The sequence below is a fragment of the Furipterus horrens genome, unplaced genomic scaffold, assembly GCF_987537825.1.
Source record: "Furipterus horrens unplaced genomic scaffold, mFurHor1.1.pri manual_scaffold_1, whole genome shotgun sequence".
Taxonomy (NCBI): domain Eukaryota; kingdom Metazoa; phylum Chordata; class Mammalia; order Chiroptera; family Furipteridae; genus Furipterus; species Furipterus horrens.
This window is the reverse complement of record NW_028327171.1, coordinates 8,611,437-8,626,657: the sequence shown is the minus strand read 5'-3', so window position 1 is coordinate 8,626,657 and position 15,221 is coordinate 8,611,437. Positions and strand designations below refer to the sequence as shown.

Here is a 15,221-nt window from a genome sequence, read left to right as displayed (position 1 = left end):
CCTTTTGTGTCTGGCTTATTTCACTAGACGTTTTCAAGGCTCGTTCCATAGCAGGCATCAGCACTTCCTTCCTTTTCGCGGCTGACACTCCACGCACCCGTGGACGGACACTTAGGTCGTTGCCGTGCTCTGGCTATTGTGAACTGTGCTGCTGCGGACATTTGTGTACACGGATTTGCTTGGATGACTGTGTCCAGTCATTTGGGGTGTGTACCCAGGGCCGGAATTGCGGGGTCATGTGATAATTCTATGATTAATATTTAAAGGAACTGCCATACGGTGTCCCACCGTAGCTATACCATTTAAAAATCCCACAAGCAGTGCATACAGGTTCCAGCTTCTTGTCCTCGCCAACGCTTCAGTTCCTTCTTTATTTTTTATAGCTACGGTAGAGGGTGTGATGGGGTGTCCCGTGGCTTTGATTTGCCTTTCCCTTCTGACCAGTGACACTGGGCCTCCTTTCGTTTGCACATCTCTTGCAGAGATGCCCGTGCAGGTCCGTTGGCTATTTTTAAATCGGGCTGGCCTTTGTTGTTCGGTTGTAGTTCTTTATGTATTCTGGAGATAGATCCTTATCAGAATTATGATTTACACGTATCTCCTCCCATTCTGTTAGCGTGTCTTCCCTTTCTTGATAAAACTTCAGGGCATAACAGTTTTTCATTTTGATGAAGTCTGATTTATGTATTTTTCCTTTTGGAATTCTAAGAACTCGTTGCTAGAACCAAGGGCATGAAAATATGCTCCTATTTTCTTCTAAAAGTTTTATACTTTTAGCCCAAAGTTGGCTCATTTTGAGTTAGTTTTTATACATGGCATGAGGTAGGAGTCCAACTTCATCCTTTTAGATGTAGGTATCCATTTCTTGAAGATACATTTTTTTTTTTCCATTGACTGGTCTTGACACTTGCTGAAAATTGGCCACAGATGTCTGGGTTTATTTCTGAACTCAATTCTATTCCATTGGTCTCCATGTTTATATATGCCAGTGCCACGCTGTTTTCATTATTGTAGCTCTGTAGCAAGTTTTGAAATCGGAGAGTGTGCATCCTCCATCTTTGTTCAATTTCAATATCGTTCTAGAAATCATGATGCTTCGTGATGTATTTTTCTTCATGTTTTTTGTGGTTGCAATTCTTTGAGCTTCTTGGATTCTCATGTCGGACTAGTAATAGCTCCAGAATGGAAAGAGAAACAGGAGGAAATAATTCAAGAAACTGTCCCACTGAACATTGGCCTGCGAGCCAGGTGTCACTGGTTCGATTCCCAGTCAGGGCACATGACTAGGTTGCACGTCAGGTCCCCAGTTGGGGGCGCGAGTGAGAGGCAACCACACAGTGATGTCTCTCTCCCTCTCTTTCTCCTTTCCCCTCTCTCTAAAAAATAAAATAAATAAATTATTAAAAAAAGAAAAAGAAACTGTCCCAGACTAAAAGACATGATTTTGCACATTGAGAGAATCCACACAGTTCTCAGCATGATGGGTGGAGAAATTGCCACACACGGACCATTTTGAACATCACTTGGGACAATAAGATCCAACAAAAGCTCCCAGGGGTGGGGAAGCCGGGCTTACACAGAAAGCCTCAGAACGCAAAAGGCATTGAACTTCTCTGTCCCCAGCACAGGGAGGCTGGGAGGCAAGGGGGCGGGGCCTAAAAGCATCCGAGAGGAGAAGGGATGGTGGCGAGCACGCTCTCCTAACAGCCGAGGCGGGTCCAGATGTCTCCACTGAGGCAAGTGGCCTCCTTGCCCAGGAAAGCACTAGAAGGTGCACCCCACCACAATGAGGGAGTAAAACGAGGGGGAGCTAACGGGCTCCACCGGCCGAGGCCATGGAGGGCACCCCAGAATGACAGGGAAGGGAGATCCCCAGACAGCAGGACCCGGCAGCCACAGATGGCAGTAGAAAGACAGGAGGGCCCAGAAGTGAGGCTTCGAGGGGCAAAGGAAACGCGATCCAAGCAATCCCGGCCGTGAGGGCGGGTGACCAGGCACACTGCTGTTCCTTGTGCTCCTGCTGGGATCTTGCTGAAGCCCCCATGGCAGGAGGCGGATGCGAGGGCCGGGGACACCGCTGGTCTGCCCTGGCATCCAACCGCTCCCTCCATCAGCTCGGCCTCCGTGCCCTTCACCCACAGCCGTGACTGGGCTGGGACTGGTGGGGACTCCCCGCCGCCTGGGCAGGGCCTCAGGGTGGGGCAGAAATATGCAGCCTCAGATCGTGAGCCCCAAGGAGCCTCCTGTGGGGGATGCCAGTGCTCTGGGCTCAGTGGGGAGCGACAGTGTTCTTGTTTCATGGAAAGGGAGCGGGCCTGCTGGACCAGCCTCTGGAAAGGCGGCAGTGCGAGATCACATGTAAGCTATTACACTCAAGACAACCAACTGCGTCAGACTGCGTTGCACGTGGATCCTAAGGACACAGATGCTGCTAATTACAAAGACTTCATTTCAGGAACACTCGTTTGCAAATGAGTCATTTCTTAAATATTTAAATAACAGAACAGGTCTCTTACTGTGTTTTATTGTTTGCTCTTCTCATTAACTCAATCTGGCTTCTGTGATTTAGTTCAAAGCAATCAGGCCCTTCCTTCCTGGGCTGGGCTGACACCTCCCTCACGGCTGCCGGCCCAGTGTACCCAAAGCACCTCAGACACGACTGGGCCTTTCTGTGGCCCGTGACGGGGCTGGACGAGACCCATTAAGTCGGGATTACGTGAGCTGGAACGCAGAGCCACCCTGCTGCCTGTGCAGGCAGAAGATGGCACTCTACCCCGGATGAAGCCGGTGTCGGGCTGCAGCAGCAGCCGTGGCGTGGGCCGTGTGCAGCCCCTGCCTTCCCAGCCCCCTTGCAATGCCTCCCCTTCAGCCAACAGCAAAGGTGGGAATAATGACTGGGACCAGAGCCAGCATCGGGGTTGGGCTCACTGAGTGCTTTCGTGGGTTGGCAGCGGGCTTCCTTCCGAGAGGCCGGTGCTGCCGTGATGAAGGAAAACAGGCCCGCCCTAGGATCGCGGAGCACAAAGAGGGAGCTTAGCAAACCTGAAAACGGTTGTGCCCCAAACAGAGACGGAAAGCAATGACCAGTTATTTGCTCACAGGGCTGTGCTTTGAGCAGTACACAAGTTCAAGGACAGCCGTCTCTGCTCCATCCCGTCCCCAGGGCAGCGGGAAGCGTCTGCGAGCTCACCCACTCTTGCCTGTCTGCTGGTTGATGCTGGTTCTGGCTGGAATGCCTCTCACAGTTCCTGCATGGAGCCTGGTCTTCCTTACCACATGGGGGCCGGGACCCACGGGCAATCATCCCAAGAAAGAGCTGGTGGAAGTGGCCCGCCTCTGGTCTAAACCTCCCAGTCACCAGTGTCATAGCCACCTCATGCTGCTCCGACATTGAAGTGGTAACAAAACCTCACCCAGTTTCAAGAGGAGGGACCTCACTTCAAGGACAGTCTTAGAAAAACACATGGGACTGGACCTGCTGCTGTGGCCACTGTGGAAACCATAACCTGCCATAAGACCCCATATACTTGTAGAGAGAATGACATTCCCATACAAAGAAGCAGGAATTAAAATGGCTTCGAGTCACTCCACGATGAAGTGGATGACAACAAAACCACCCCTCACATTCTGAATAGAAATGGTTTCCGAACCCAGTTTTCCCCTTCTTGATCCCATCTTTGTTTAACTTTGGACCTCTGGTCCAGGGAGCTTGTGCGCCCCACTCGGGGTCTGGACAAGGCCCCCCTCATTGCAGACGGGCCTGTCCTGCTGACCCACTGCTAATGCCCTCTCCTCCCAGCCCTGTGCCATGGGTATGCCCTCAAAAACCTGTGTTTTGCTCATTTCTCATTTACCTAATGGGATTGTGCTATCGATCTGATTTTGCTTTTTCCTCCATTCTAATTTATCTTAAAATCTTGTTTTTCACACCATTTTGTGGCTCCACTTCCATTTTGGACGTACAAGGCCATGAGAACATGACTTGCGCCCTAACAATGACAAAAGGTGGATAATCTGCAAACTCTTAACTTTTCAAGCTCAGAGAGCTGTGTGTGCCAGGTTAGCAGGTGACTCAATTCCAAAGAATGACAAGCCATCCAAGGAGAGAGGGGGACAGAGGGGTTCCCCTTCGGCGGAGTGCAGGAACAGGAGGCAGCTGAGGGGAAAGCTGGGGAGCGGGCAGGGAACTGGAGAGACCACCTCTGGGGCACACAGGCATGACACCCATCCCACCACCCCGACCCTTCCCTCAAGGGAGGCAGAAGTCTTCATCCCCTGGGGGAGGAACAATCCCCTTCGCCCTCCCAGTAAGAACCATTACTGGTGGGAGGGGAGCAGAAAACCTTTCAGACCCAGGGTCCTGCCGATCCCCGGCCCACTCCCACCCACCCAAGGCCCTACCCAGATACGAGACACAGTCTGGCCGCAGAGGCAGGAGTGGGCAGACCGCTGCAAAGGCTGACCTTTGAGCCCCTAGGCACCTGGACACAGGATCAGCCTCCAGCTGAGGCTGAACCCGGAGCACACCCTGCCTCCCGAGCCTCCTCTGGTCTTCCGCTGGGGGGGAGAGAGGGGCAGGGAAGAGAGACCGCCTCCCTGGCCCAGGTGTGCAGCACCTGTGTGAAGCTGAGGCGTGGCAGGAACACGGAGGCAAACTGGGGAGAATCAGGGTAACGGGAGCAACGGAACCCAAACCCCGCACACAGGCTGCAGAGGCTGACCTGCTCCCACACCAATGGCCTGTCAGGAGTGCGGGGCCCATTTCTGGGCATGAGCACTCTCTACTGTGGTCCCTACTTGTTCTACAAAAATATCCAGTGCTAAATCACAAATTATGAGACACAGAACATGGGAAAAAACCATTGTCAACACGGAGAGATGCTGCCAGGAACTGAGTGGGTGCCCGCCGAGACTCCAGGTCCCTCCGTGCCGTCAGGGCTCAGGATGGCTGTCCCAGGGACACCCCGCCAGCAGCGTGCAGTTCCCCCACTTGCACAAATGCTCGATGTCACCTTCCCCCACTTGCACAAATGCTCGATGTCACCTTCCTGACCTTTGCCTGATACCGTGGTTTCCATTTCTGTGCCCGGCACTCCGTGTGCTTGTCACCTTTTGAGTCTTCCTTTCAGTGAATATCCTGCCATTTTTCTCTTGATTTCTAGTCTCTTCCTTACTGATTTGCAGGAATCTTCCCTCAGTCCTAATTATGAACTCCCTGTCAGCTTTAGATGTAAAAGAGAGAGAGGAAAAAGGAAAAGGCTTCTCTCTGATTGTCACCTGTTTACAGTACATGGGTCTTTCTTCCACTGAACGGAAATCCTCCCTGAGGATCTGCCCAAACCCACCAGTGCACTGTCCTGTTGTCTCTGCATTTGGGGTCCCCAAATGTCTTCACTTCAAGCCAATAAAACAAGCCCCAGGTTACCTTCCACTGGCTGCAGTCACCCTGTGACCCCGACGCCTGGCCTCTGCTCTGACCCTTCTCTGACACCGCTCTTTTCAAAGCCACAGGTGCATCCTGGGGGCCCCAGCCGACGTCCTCCACACATTCACCTTCTGGAAACTGCTTTCTCGGCTTCCCTGGCTCCATCCCGCAGAGCCTTTCCTCCACCCTACCCCCACACCCGGCTGTTCTGACACGCACGCCCTCTGCTCTGCAAACCCAGGGCTGCACTAACCCCCCAGAACACACACCAGCAGGGGCCTCACGATTTATTTCTGACATGGATTGCTGTGTTGAGATAGTATCAGAAAAAAAGTGAGTTGACATACAGCAAAATATTTTTAAATACACCAGATTTTATCTACCAGCCATTCTCCAAAAACGTATAAGCAACTGAAGCCATCGACATCATTAAAATGCTCCTTTCAGACTTCCTAGGGTAAGAGAATTCATTTGTGTTGTGGCCATTATTGGCTTTTACAACTAAAGTCTTGGGTTCATTCAATTCCTGACAGTAAAAACAGAAAAATCTGTACAAGGTAATGCTTTCCAAATACTTTATGTAAAATACTCACTCAGTTAAGCAACACGACCTAGTCCTTTACAGACCAGCCAGGGTAGAGCCGGAGATCTGGTGGGGACGGGACATTCTGCGCCCCTTGCAGAGGCCCGGCCCGGCCCGGCCCGGCCTGAGGTCCGCGCAACGGAGAGAGCGAGCCTCCCAGACCAGCATGCGCTTCAGTGAGTCACGGGGGCTGTAATTTTGCAAATTTTAGTTTAAAAATGGTGCAGCCATTTTAGGTCTCAGTGAAGGTAAGAGAATCTAACTGTAAAAGGGGCAAAAATAAATTGTGCAAGAATTTCTTCTCAGAGTGTATACAGCAACGCACACACAAATCCATTACTGAGGAGATCTGCATCAGGCAACAAATGGGGATCACTAAACACTTAACCCAACTTCATTTCTCTTTGCTAGATCCTTACTTAACGCATCTCTCTCGAGATAGATAAGATTTTGTCATAAACAGTACCTCTGAGTTAGAATAAACCTTATAAACCAATTCCTTTCCTTTCATAAATGAAACCCTTGGAGCCTAGAGGTGATGGTCAAGGGCTGGGCCCTTACCTGGTTAAATGCCACGCCCACCCTCTCACCTCTGACCTCGGGGAGTTGGCATGACCACAGAGTGACTCCGTTTTCTGTCCCGTCAGCACACTTCCTGAAACAATATACTTCATGGCTGTGAATCCTAATCTCCAGCAAGATTCACACTTTCAGATGTACTTTTTAAAAATACTGAAGTCTGCTGACTCCCGTTGGCCTCTGAGCACAGCTTTGGGGAGTTAAATTGCCACTCTGAACGGTTCAGACGTTTCCCAGGGTGTCCAGGGACTGCCTGCCTGGTGTGTGGTTTCCAGTGGGAACTATGGAAGGCGTACCTTACTCATCATTTTTCTCATTGCTATCAAAATGTAAGATGTATGATGACATATAATAAAAAAGCAAATTAAACTTTCTAATTTTTTCCTGGAAAACTAATGACTAACTGAAGTAATTGAAGAGTCTTAAAAATGTAAATGGCTCCCATGCAGGGTGACCCTAATTTTTCAATTGCGCAGGGGTCCCCACGAAGCCCAACTGTCAGCAGCAAAACAAGTCGACAACCTGAATGTATTACCTACAATGGAAAGGCAGCTTGCGGTGACGTGAGCTTCAGAAAATAAAACATCCATAAAGCGTGTTTCTATTTTTAATTTTTTTGCTTTGATAAATCAGTTGCTTCACAAAAATCCCTTTTAAAGACAACAATCCAAGAAAACATATTGTTACAGTATTCACGTTTTAAAGATTGTCAGTTCATAGACCAAACAAACTAAAACAAAGGAAGATTGCTGAGTCGTTTGTCACTGCCAAACACGGGTCTGTCACGCCTTCTGGGCGTGTCTGAGTTGGTCAGACAGAACAAAGTACCCCGACACTTCCTCACAGAGGTCGGGGGCGAGTCACCTGACAGGTGAGGGAACTGATTCCTGAAACCCTAGGTGTGAGGTCTGAGCCACGTGGCTCTGGGGTCCGTGAACGCGCTGGCGCCACTGCCCCCTGGCCCTCCCTACGGGATAAATACTCGAACTTGTTTTACCAGCTGGAGCCAAGAGACTGCGAGCCGGGTTAGTCCACCAGCTGGAGCTGTCTGGGGGCAGCAAAGCCTGTCCAGCTACCTGCGCTCCGGCGGGGATGCAGGGACCAAACAACATGCTTATCTGGGGTCTCAAAACACATTCAAAAGTATCCTTCATATGGAGAACTTAACAAGAACAAAGCATCTGTTTGTTTACAATGAAAGCTCAATGGAAGGGGTACTTTCAGATTCTCTCAACTGTCTGAGGGCTGGAAAATGGGTGTTGCTAAGGTGGAAACTTCACAACCGGTATGCTGGGCAGCAGTTTTTTGAACCAGAACAGCCATGTCAGCTGGTTATTAGGGGAGGAGGCTAAAGAAACTGCAGGCGCCGTCTCTCCACGAGTGCACGCTCTCTAAGGGGCTTTAACCAGCCCCTGAAGGCAGTGACTAAGGACTCAGCTTTAGAGCACCAGCTTCGGGCAGAGGTGCACGCTGCATCTTGGCCAGAAGCTGAGTCCAGGCCAGCGTGCCCCTGACTCAGCCGCCTCCAAACTGACGCGGTGTGCGCAGCCCTCAGCAGACAGTCTGCTGCTCCAGTGGTCATGGTTTCTGGTGGGGGGACAAACAATGACCTTAAGGAGCCCACATTCTCTGAATGTTTTCACTAAACCAAAGAGCAGGGTGGCCCAGAGGGACAGAACAAGTGGGGCGGGGGGGGTGAGTTGGCTTCTACAGATCCTCAGTTTTGAGAAGTCCAGCAAAGTTAGAATTTAGTAAAACTAAAACGATCTTTTAAAGTTGTGTAGACTTAAAATATTAAAAACTGTTCATAAATAAGGAATGCCATCAATAGCTGCTTAAAAATGGTATTCTCTCCCCAGAGTTGATAGTCAAGTTTTTCTTTTTAAAGCTCCTGAAATGTTTTTAAAGAAATTTATATTATTTCTCCCTGCCTTCTAGGTTACCCAGGAAGTAGTTTTCTATAATTAACTTTAATTAATAAATTTTTAAAGGAAAGTCGGTCCCAGAAAAAAATCTGCACTAGCTCTGAATAGCCCTCCAAGTAACCCTGGTCCATAACCAGTTACTGTTGTTGAATCTCAGGAACTAACGACCTTCCCAACCATGTGCCCCTCCTGCAGGAGCACACTGAACTCTGGGTGCGTCCCAGTTAGGGTTACATAGGGACCTGCTCTCTGAAACAAGGCGCCCTGTTTTCTCTCTGAGAAACAGCCCCTCTCACAAGTGAAGAAATGAAAACCAATCAACCAAAGTAAACAAGACCCGGCCTACGATTTGGGTTCGTCCTGTCATCAGGTAACGGGAGTCCTAACGTTATTCCAAATCTCATGTGCTGGAGTCAGGGGGAAGGCTCTGGAAATTCCAGAGCAACGGGGACAAGGAGGAGATACGGGCCCCAGGACCAACGGTAACAGTCGTGCAGCCAACAGCAGCAGGGCGCGTCGCTCCGTCAGCACGGTCTCATTCGTTTCTGTCACGTCATGGGCGTCCGTCAATTATGGAACGAAGGTGAGTGTTTTTGATTTACCCGAGGTCTGAGCCAATGGGATAGAGGACATTTTATATTAGTTTATAATAAACATTCTATGCATAACATATGGCTAAAAAATTCTAAAACAATACACAGCTAACATGGTATAGTCACCATTTAACTGCAGTCAAATTTAAATTAGACTGAAATATGTATGGGAAGAGCTTTAACTAATTACTGGCTATCATTTCACTTCACTAAGTCCTATTTAGCAAATACCTTTAGATATAGGTTTAGATTAAGTGGAAAATGCAATCTGAGCATTTACATATAAACTAAAATTTGAAGAGAACAAAATTTCATTAAATAGTTGTTTGTCTTATAGTAGTAAATGTAAATTACTACCCTAGCTATCTTGGGGCAGGCTCATTAAATCTGGTCAATCCATAACACTCCAAATTGGAATAGTAAGCAGGTATGGTTTCTTCTCTAGAAATTTTACCCTCAGTATAGTCATAATCCAATTCATAATGAATTTATAAAAATAGCTTTTTATCCAATAATTCCAGCAAGGTAAAAATAGGAGTTTCTTTTTATATAGAGCAAACGAAACAGGCTCGCTGACCGGGAGAGATCTCAAAGGCCGTCAGGTGCCGCACGCTCGCCACGGGCTCCCGTGGGCGTGCCGTCTGCCATGTCCTGCCCACCTTGCGCTGGCGGTTTGACTCCTATGGGCTCCACACACGGGTCAGCCCACCAGACCTGCCTGAACCGCAGAACTCAAAACTGCATAATTTTTTACAAAACGGCAGCGCTGATCCTTAACCTAATCAGGAGCTCACGGGGGTGTTTGTCACTCACCACATCTTCGCGTTATGCTTTTAAAGAACTTCCTTGAGAACCCACACGCACGCACGCGCGCACACACACTTGAAAGGAGCCGCTGCGCCCCTCGCCGACGCCCTTGAAGCTCGCTATGAAATACAAAAGTGCACTCTTCTCTATCTACATATAAAACAGATCAGAAATAAAACTGTGTAAAATGTTTGCTGTGCAAACTGTAAAAAGCCAGGCCCGCCGCCCCGGGTCCTGGCGCCGCCCCGGGTCCTGGCGCCGCCCGCCGGCCCCGCCGGGCCTACTGCAGGGAGTCGCTGTTCTCCAGGACCAGCCCGCTGATGTGGGCGGGGGTGAGCGCCGCCCCGCCGGCCCCGGGGCTGTCCACCGACTCGTCCTCGCTCTGCTCCGCCATCATGACCTGCTGCACGGCCAGGGTGGCGCCGTCCGACGACAGAGACTGGAGGCTGTCCACATTCATGCTCACGGGGGTGGTGATCGTCACCACGGCTCCTGCAGCAGACCAGAACGCAGCGGTCACTATCCAAGTTAGCGCTCAGTGGAGGAAAGCGCTGTCACCCGGTGGGGCCCACCTGCTGACCTGACCTCCCGTTAAGACCCCTCTGTATGTCAGGGATGCTCAGCAGGGATTGTGGAAACTGTCTCTAGAATGGGCCTCAGGCCTCGCTGGAGGCCACAGGGGTCAGGGCAGAAAGAGTGCCACAGAAGAACAAAGGAGACCAGAGAGCAGGAGAACGGCCCGCACAGACAGAACTGGGGGCACAAAGAAAAGGCAATGAGGCCAGAGTAAGGAGACCAGTTTGGGAAGGGGAAAAGGAAGAAAACCTGGGACGTGCGAATCCCTGTAGAAGTCTCCAGTGTATTAGTAAGGGGTCAAAGCAAAAGGAGACGTCACTGTGTATGTCAGATTTGGGAAAAGAGGTTCATTCATTCTTGTCTGCAGAGAACACCCTATCTCGTGTGCACTGGGAACACGCACAGAAAACTGGAAATAAGGGTAGTCTCTGGAGAAGACTACACGCCCGGATGGAGGAGAGATTTATTTTCAATGGACAGTCCTGTTTGAACTTCTCCCCCGATAGACAGGCACTGCCTTTTCTGAAGGGGAGGAGAGGCAGAGAGAGAAGTAATACCTTTCTAACTAATTACTGGATTAAAAGAGAAAATAAAAACTGAAAATAGAAATTATTTGAACATGAATGCAGGATCGCTACATATCAAAACCCACATGATGAAGCCGGAGATGTAAATGCACACACAAGTCAAGGGGAGTTAATGGGAACAAAATAAGCCTGGTTTACAGCCCGGGCCGCCTGGCTGCGGAATGCCTAGAGCACACTGGCCAGAGGACAGATGGCATGTAAGTGCAGGGAAATGACCCAGGGTCAGGCAAGGGCCGCCTGAGAAGATGACAGAGCAGTATCCAGAGCTCAGGGGCCAGAATGGACACACCCACAACATGGGATGCTGGGTGGAGCATGTAGGATTGTACGATTTCGGGGAGAGATCAGCCTGGGACTGAGCCTGCCAGGAGCAAGACTCAAACACCAAAGTAAGACCCAGAACGGAGGATGGAGTCTGCAGAGGAAGACACCCAGCAGTGACTGTAACTGTACTCCATGGGTTCAAAACTTAAGCAGACCCATAAGAGACAGAGGCTCTCGGGGAACTGCTCGAGGTGAAAACTACAATGTCCAACACAAAAGCGCACTGGATAGGACTAGCGGAAGACTAAACCCGGCAGAAGAGACTGGTAAAGCTGACGGGCAGGAACAGAAACGACCCACAGGAGACAGAGAAAAAGAACCCCAAACCTAAAATGGCGTGACTTTGAACCGCCTAACGGACGGGCACCAGGAGTCCCTAAGGGGCAGGCGGAGAAAATACATTTGAAGAAACAATGGCCCAAACTTCCCTAACTTGTAACAGTTACGTTGCTGAGTGAGAAGAAGAAAAGGAGAGAACACCTTTACAGACATTTAAAACCCACGCACACAAAACAGAGACGTGTGTTAACACACCCGAGGGGATCAGCAAAAGCAAGACGAGGGCCGGGGGCTGAGCACATAAAGGGGGCGCGGTGCCAGGGGGCGAGAAGGCGACAGTGCCACCCTCTGCCCAGGTGCGAGGGAAAGGAAGGGCGAAAGGACACCGGACAGAGCACACTGTTGACACTGGGTCTTGGCATGGGTCCTGTTTCCTGTGTGTTGTGTGTCCCCTCAGTCCCTTAACACACGGGATGACGTGTCCTCACATTTCAGACGCAGAGACAACTACACACACCTTGGTCACGTTCCCTAAACTCATGGGAAGTGGTGGTGCCGAGGGGTCCCCTTCCGCCCTGGGGTGCCACCCGCGTGGGCCCCGGGCCCCGTACCTTCCGGCATGGAGAGCTCACTGGGCGGCGGCTGCGCGGCTCCCGACGCGATGGAGTCGGGCCAAAACCTCTGAACTGGTCTGTTCTGAGCGGTTTTCTTCTTCGTTTTGGGGGTTTCCGAACAACTAGAATCCAGCATGGGCTGAAGAATCCGCCTCCTAGCGTTGATGAACCTGAGCAGCGAGGTCCACAAAGAAAGAACCTGCGTCAAGATGGCCTTTTTAAAGACCCCGGAGGAGCAACTAAGTCCTTCCAGGAAACAAGTGGCTTTAAAAACAACACGAAAGCCATCAGAATAGCTCATCTTTCCTATGACAACAGGTATTTACAGTAGTGACAAGCATATTATCTAAGTGTCTGGAAAAACAGAGCATGCTGTTTTTTTAAAATAATTCATTTGAATCAAGACCAGCTCCTCTGTGTTACCCTTTTTCCACTTTAACTGACTCAGTCCATGTCTGTGAATTCGATATTCCTTTTGAGACTGATGATACTGTCAAAGTTGTGATGTGGCATTATTTTCTCTAAGGGAGGGACATGTTAAAGCAGCAAAAGTGCATCCCCTGCAACCTAAGTCTGTGTGTCCCCGTCTGCAGTCCCCGATGCCAGCTGCAGGATCCACTTCTTTATCCGTATTCAAAGCTGCTTTGGGACAGAGGCCTAAGCTAATCGTGGGTGTGTTTAATTTCATTCCATGATATAATTTTTGTGAATAAAAAAAAAAAAATACAGAAAAAGTCACAAAGGGTAAAAGTAGCTACATCTATTAATTAAAAGATTTTAGAAAATTTAAAGTTTACAAAAGTCATGTCATTAAACAGTATTTTTAAAAATTAAAAATCGATATTAAACCTTCTAGAGAAGACAATTCTGTGAACACCACAGAGCAAGTCAGGGAACATGAGGAAGCTGATAAAGAAAAGTAAGGGGAGGACCGAACAGGGACAAAGCATCAGGACATTCAAAGAAGGAATTCTGTGTCTGCCACTCATCTTAATCCACCAAGTACTATCATGGCTGAATCAAAACAGGAAGTTTAAACATGAGACTGTATGAAAACAAGTGAGCACGTGCCAGACATTACAAGCACCACAGCGACAATGTACTTGAAACCTTTAGATGTCTGTTATGTAAAATATTTAACAGGGAACAATTAAAATAGTACGGTCTATCATTGCTCCCTGCCCCCCAATAAAGGCCGAAACGCAGGATAACAGAAATATTTAGTGCGATGCAGAAGCACACCCCCTGCTTATTAGGTTGCATAAACTAGAAGATTTTATCATTATATTGGAGCTTAACTGGCCTTCAAGTTCAAGTTTTAACAGTTAAAATAAGAATATCGTCATGTTTAAAAGTGCTAGAATCTATGCTTCCTTTTCTGCATGTCCATTCTGTTAAGCGGAAATTGCTTCCTCCCTCTGAACAGTAAGCAAATAAGCATGAAGCTCATGATTGACAGAGGGAACCCACGAGCACCCTAGGGCTTAGCACCACTTAGTAACACGGACAGCTCTTACTGAAGGGAAAACACGTGGTCAGGGTGTAGGTGTCCCCAGTCACTCGTGACACAGAACCAGAGCTGGATGTCTTATTAATCAAGTAGTCAGCCCTGGCTGGTGTGGCTCAGTGGATTGAGCGCTGGCCTGCGAACCAGAGGATCACCGGTTTGATTCCCAGTCAGGGCACAGGCCTGGGTTGCGGGCCAGGTCCCCAGATGGGGGTGCACGAGAGGCAACCGCACAGGGATGTTTCTCTCCCTCTCTTTCTCCCTCCCTTCCCCTCTCTCAAAAATAAAGATAAAATCTTATAAACAAACAAATAAATAAATAAAGCAATCGTCACCCTGGCTTTCTCCCTCCTGGCACCCCCGGCTCGTGCTGTGGGGCAGACCACCACATGGATGGCGGAGGAGCTTCCTCCCCCACTTACAGGTGACAACGGGACACACAGTTTGAAAGGAGAGCTTGGCTGTCCACTGCCCGGAAGCTCCGCCATGAAAACCTCACAGTTCTGCATGAGTGAGGGGTCAGGGGTAGTAACACAATAAAGAAACACACTTCTAATCAGGCAAGTAAGATGCAGGCAGAAAGCTCACAGTGAGGGGCTGATCACGGAACACGCACGTTGGAAGTGTGCGCTGACTTATTCTTAAGTATCTGCCACCAATCCAGCGCTCGGATCACAGAGCACTGCTCATTAAAGGGACTCGCTTTCAACCACATTTCCCTAGTGACTACTGCCAGTGCTCTCGGGGGCTCTATGACAGCGACAAGCCCGGTTCAGAAAGCGGGCGCCTCACCAGTTGTTAACCTGGAGTAGTGTCAAGTTTGTCTGAGCAGCAATCTGTTTCTTCTCATCTTCTGTTGGGTAGGGATGCTACAAACAAAAAGAAGCATTACCATGAACTTCAGATCTTAAAAAGCAACTCAGGACTTTCTAGGTAAAATAGAGGCACACAAATAATCATTTGTAAATAACTGACAAGTATCAACACTGCTTTCAATTAAAAACTAACTTCCATCTTACTATTATTCAGAAGGAAGGGTTTCTCCCGGCCGCCCAGGAGCACCCTGGTGTGGCAGCTGCTGGTGACAGCCCAGGCGATGGCGGTGACACAGTCTGAGGCTCCAAGACGACAGCGCAACACCACCAAGTGCCACCCACCACCCCAGGGGCCGTTCTAGGCACCGGATATGTCAACACTTTCTGTATCAACTTGCCTAAAGAGTAATTTATGAACCATAAGCTGCACCACGTGTGTGAAGTGGGTAAAGGTGGGCTCATGAAACCTCGGGCACGGCACGCACAGCACACCTGTCGTCTCTGCACACCCCACAGCAGTTCACGGTTCCCCACCATCCCCTCTGAGCCGCCAGACGCTGCTGCCACGTTGGCTTCCCAGGGGCGGAAGCCGAGGCCCAGGGGGTTT

At 49.6% G+C, this 15,221-nt stretch overlaps 1 protein-coding gene across 1 annotated transcript in view; it reads right to left on the bottom strand.

Annotated features, from left to right (window-relative positions):
• Nucleotides 1-9,845: 9,845 nt before the first annotated feature.
• The window catches only part of PKNOX1 (PBX/knotted 1 homeobox 1), a 48,731-nt gene continuing 43,355 nt past the window's right edge, over nucleotides 9,846-15,221 (bottom strand). The window contains exons 9-11 of the mRNA XM_090272013.1: nucleotides 14,592-14,668; nucleotides 12,290-12,462; nucleotides 9,846-10,404 (exon numbers count right to left, since the gene is read on the bottom strand). Of these exons, the coding sequence (XP_090128139.1) occupies nucleotides 10,193-10,404; nucleotides 12,290-12,462; nucleotides 14,592-14,668 (462 nt within the window). The 3' untranslated portion in view covers nucleotides 9,846-10,192. The remainder of the gene's footprint in view (nucleotides 10,405-12,289; nucleotides 12,463-14,591; nucleotides 14,669-15,221) is intronic.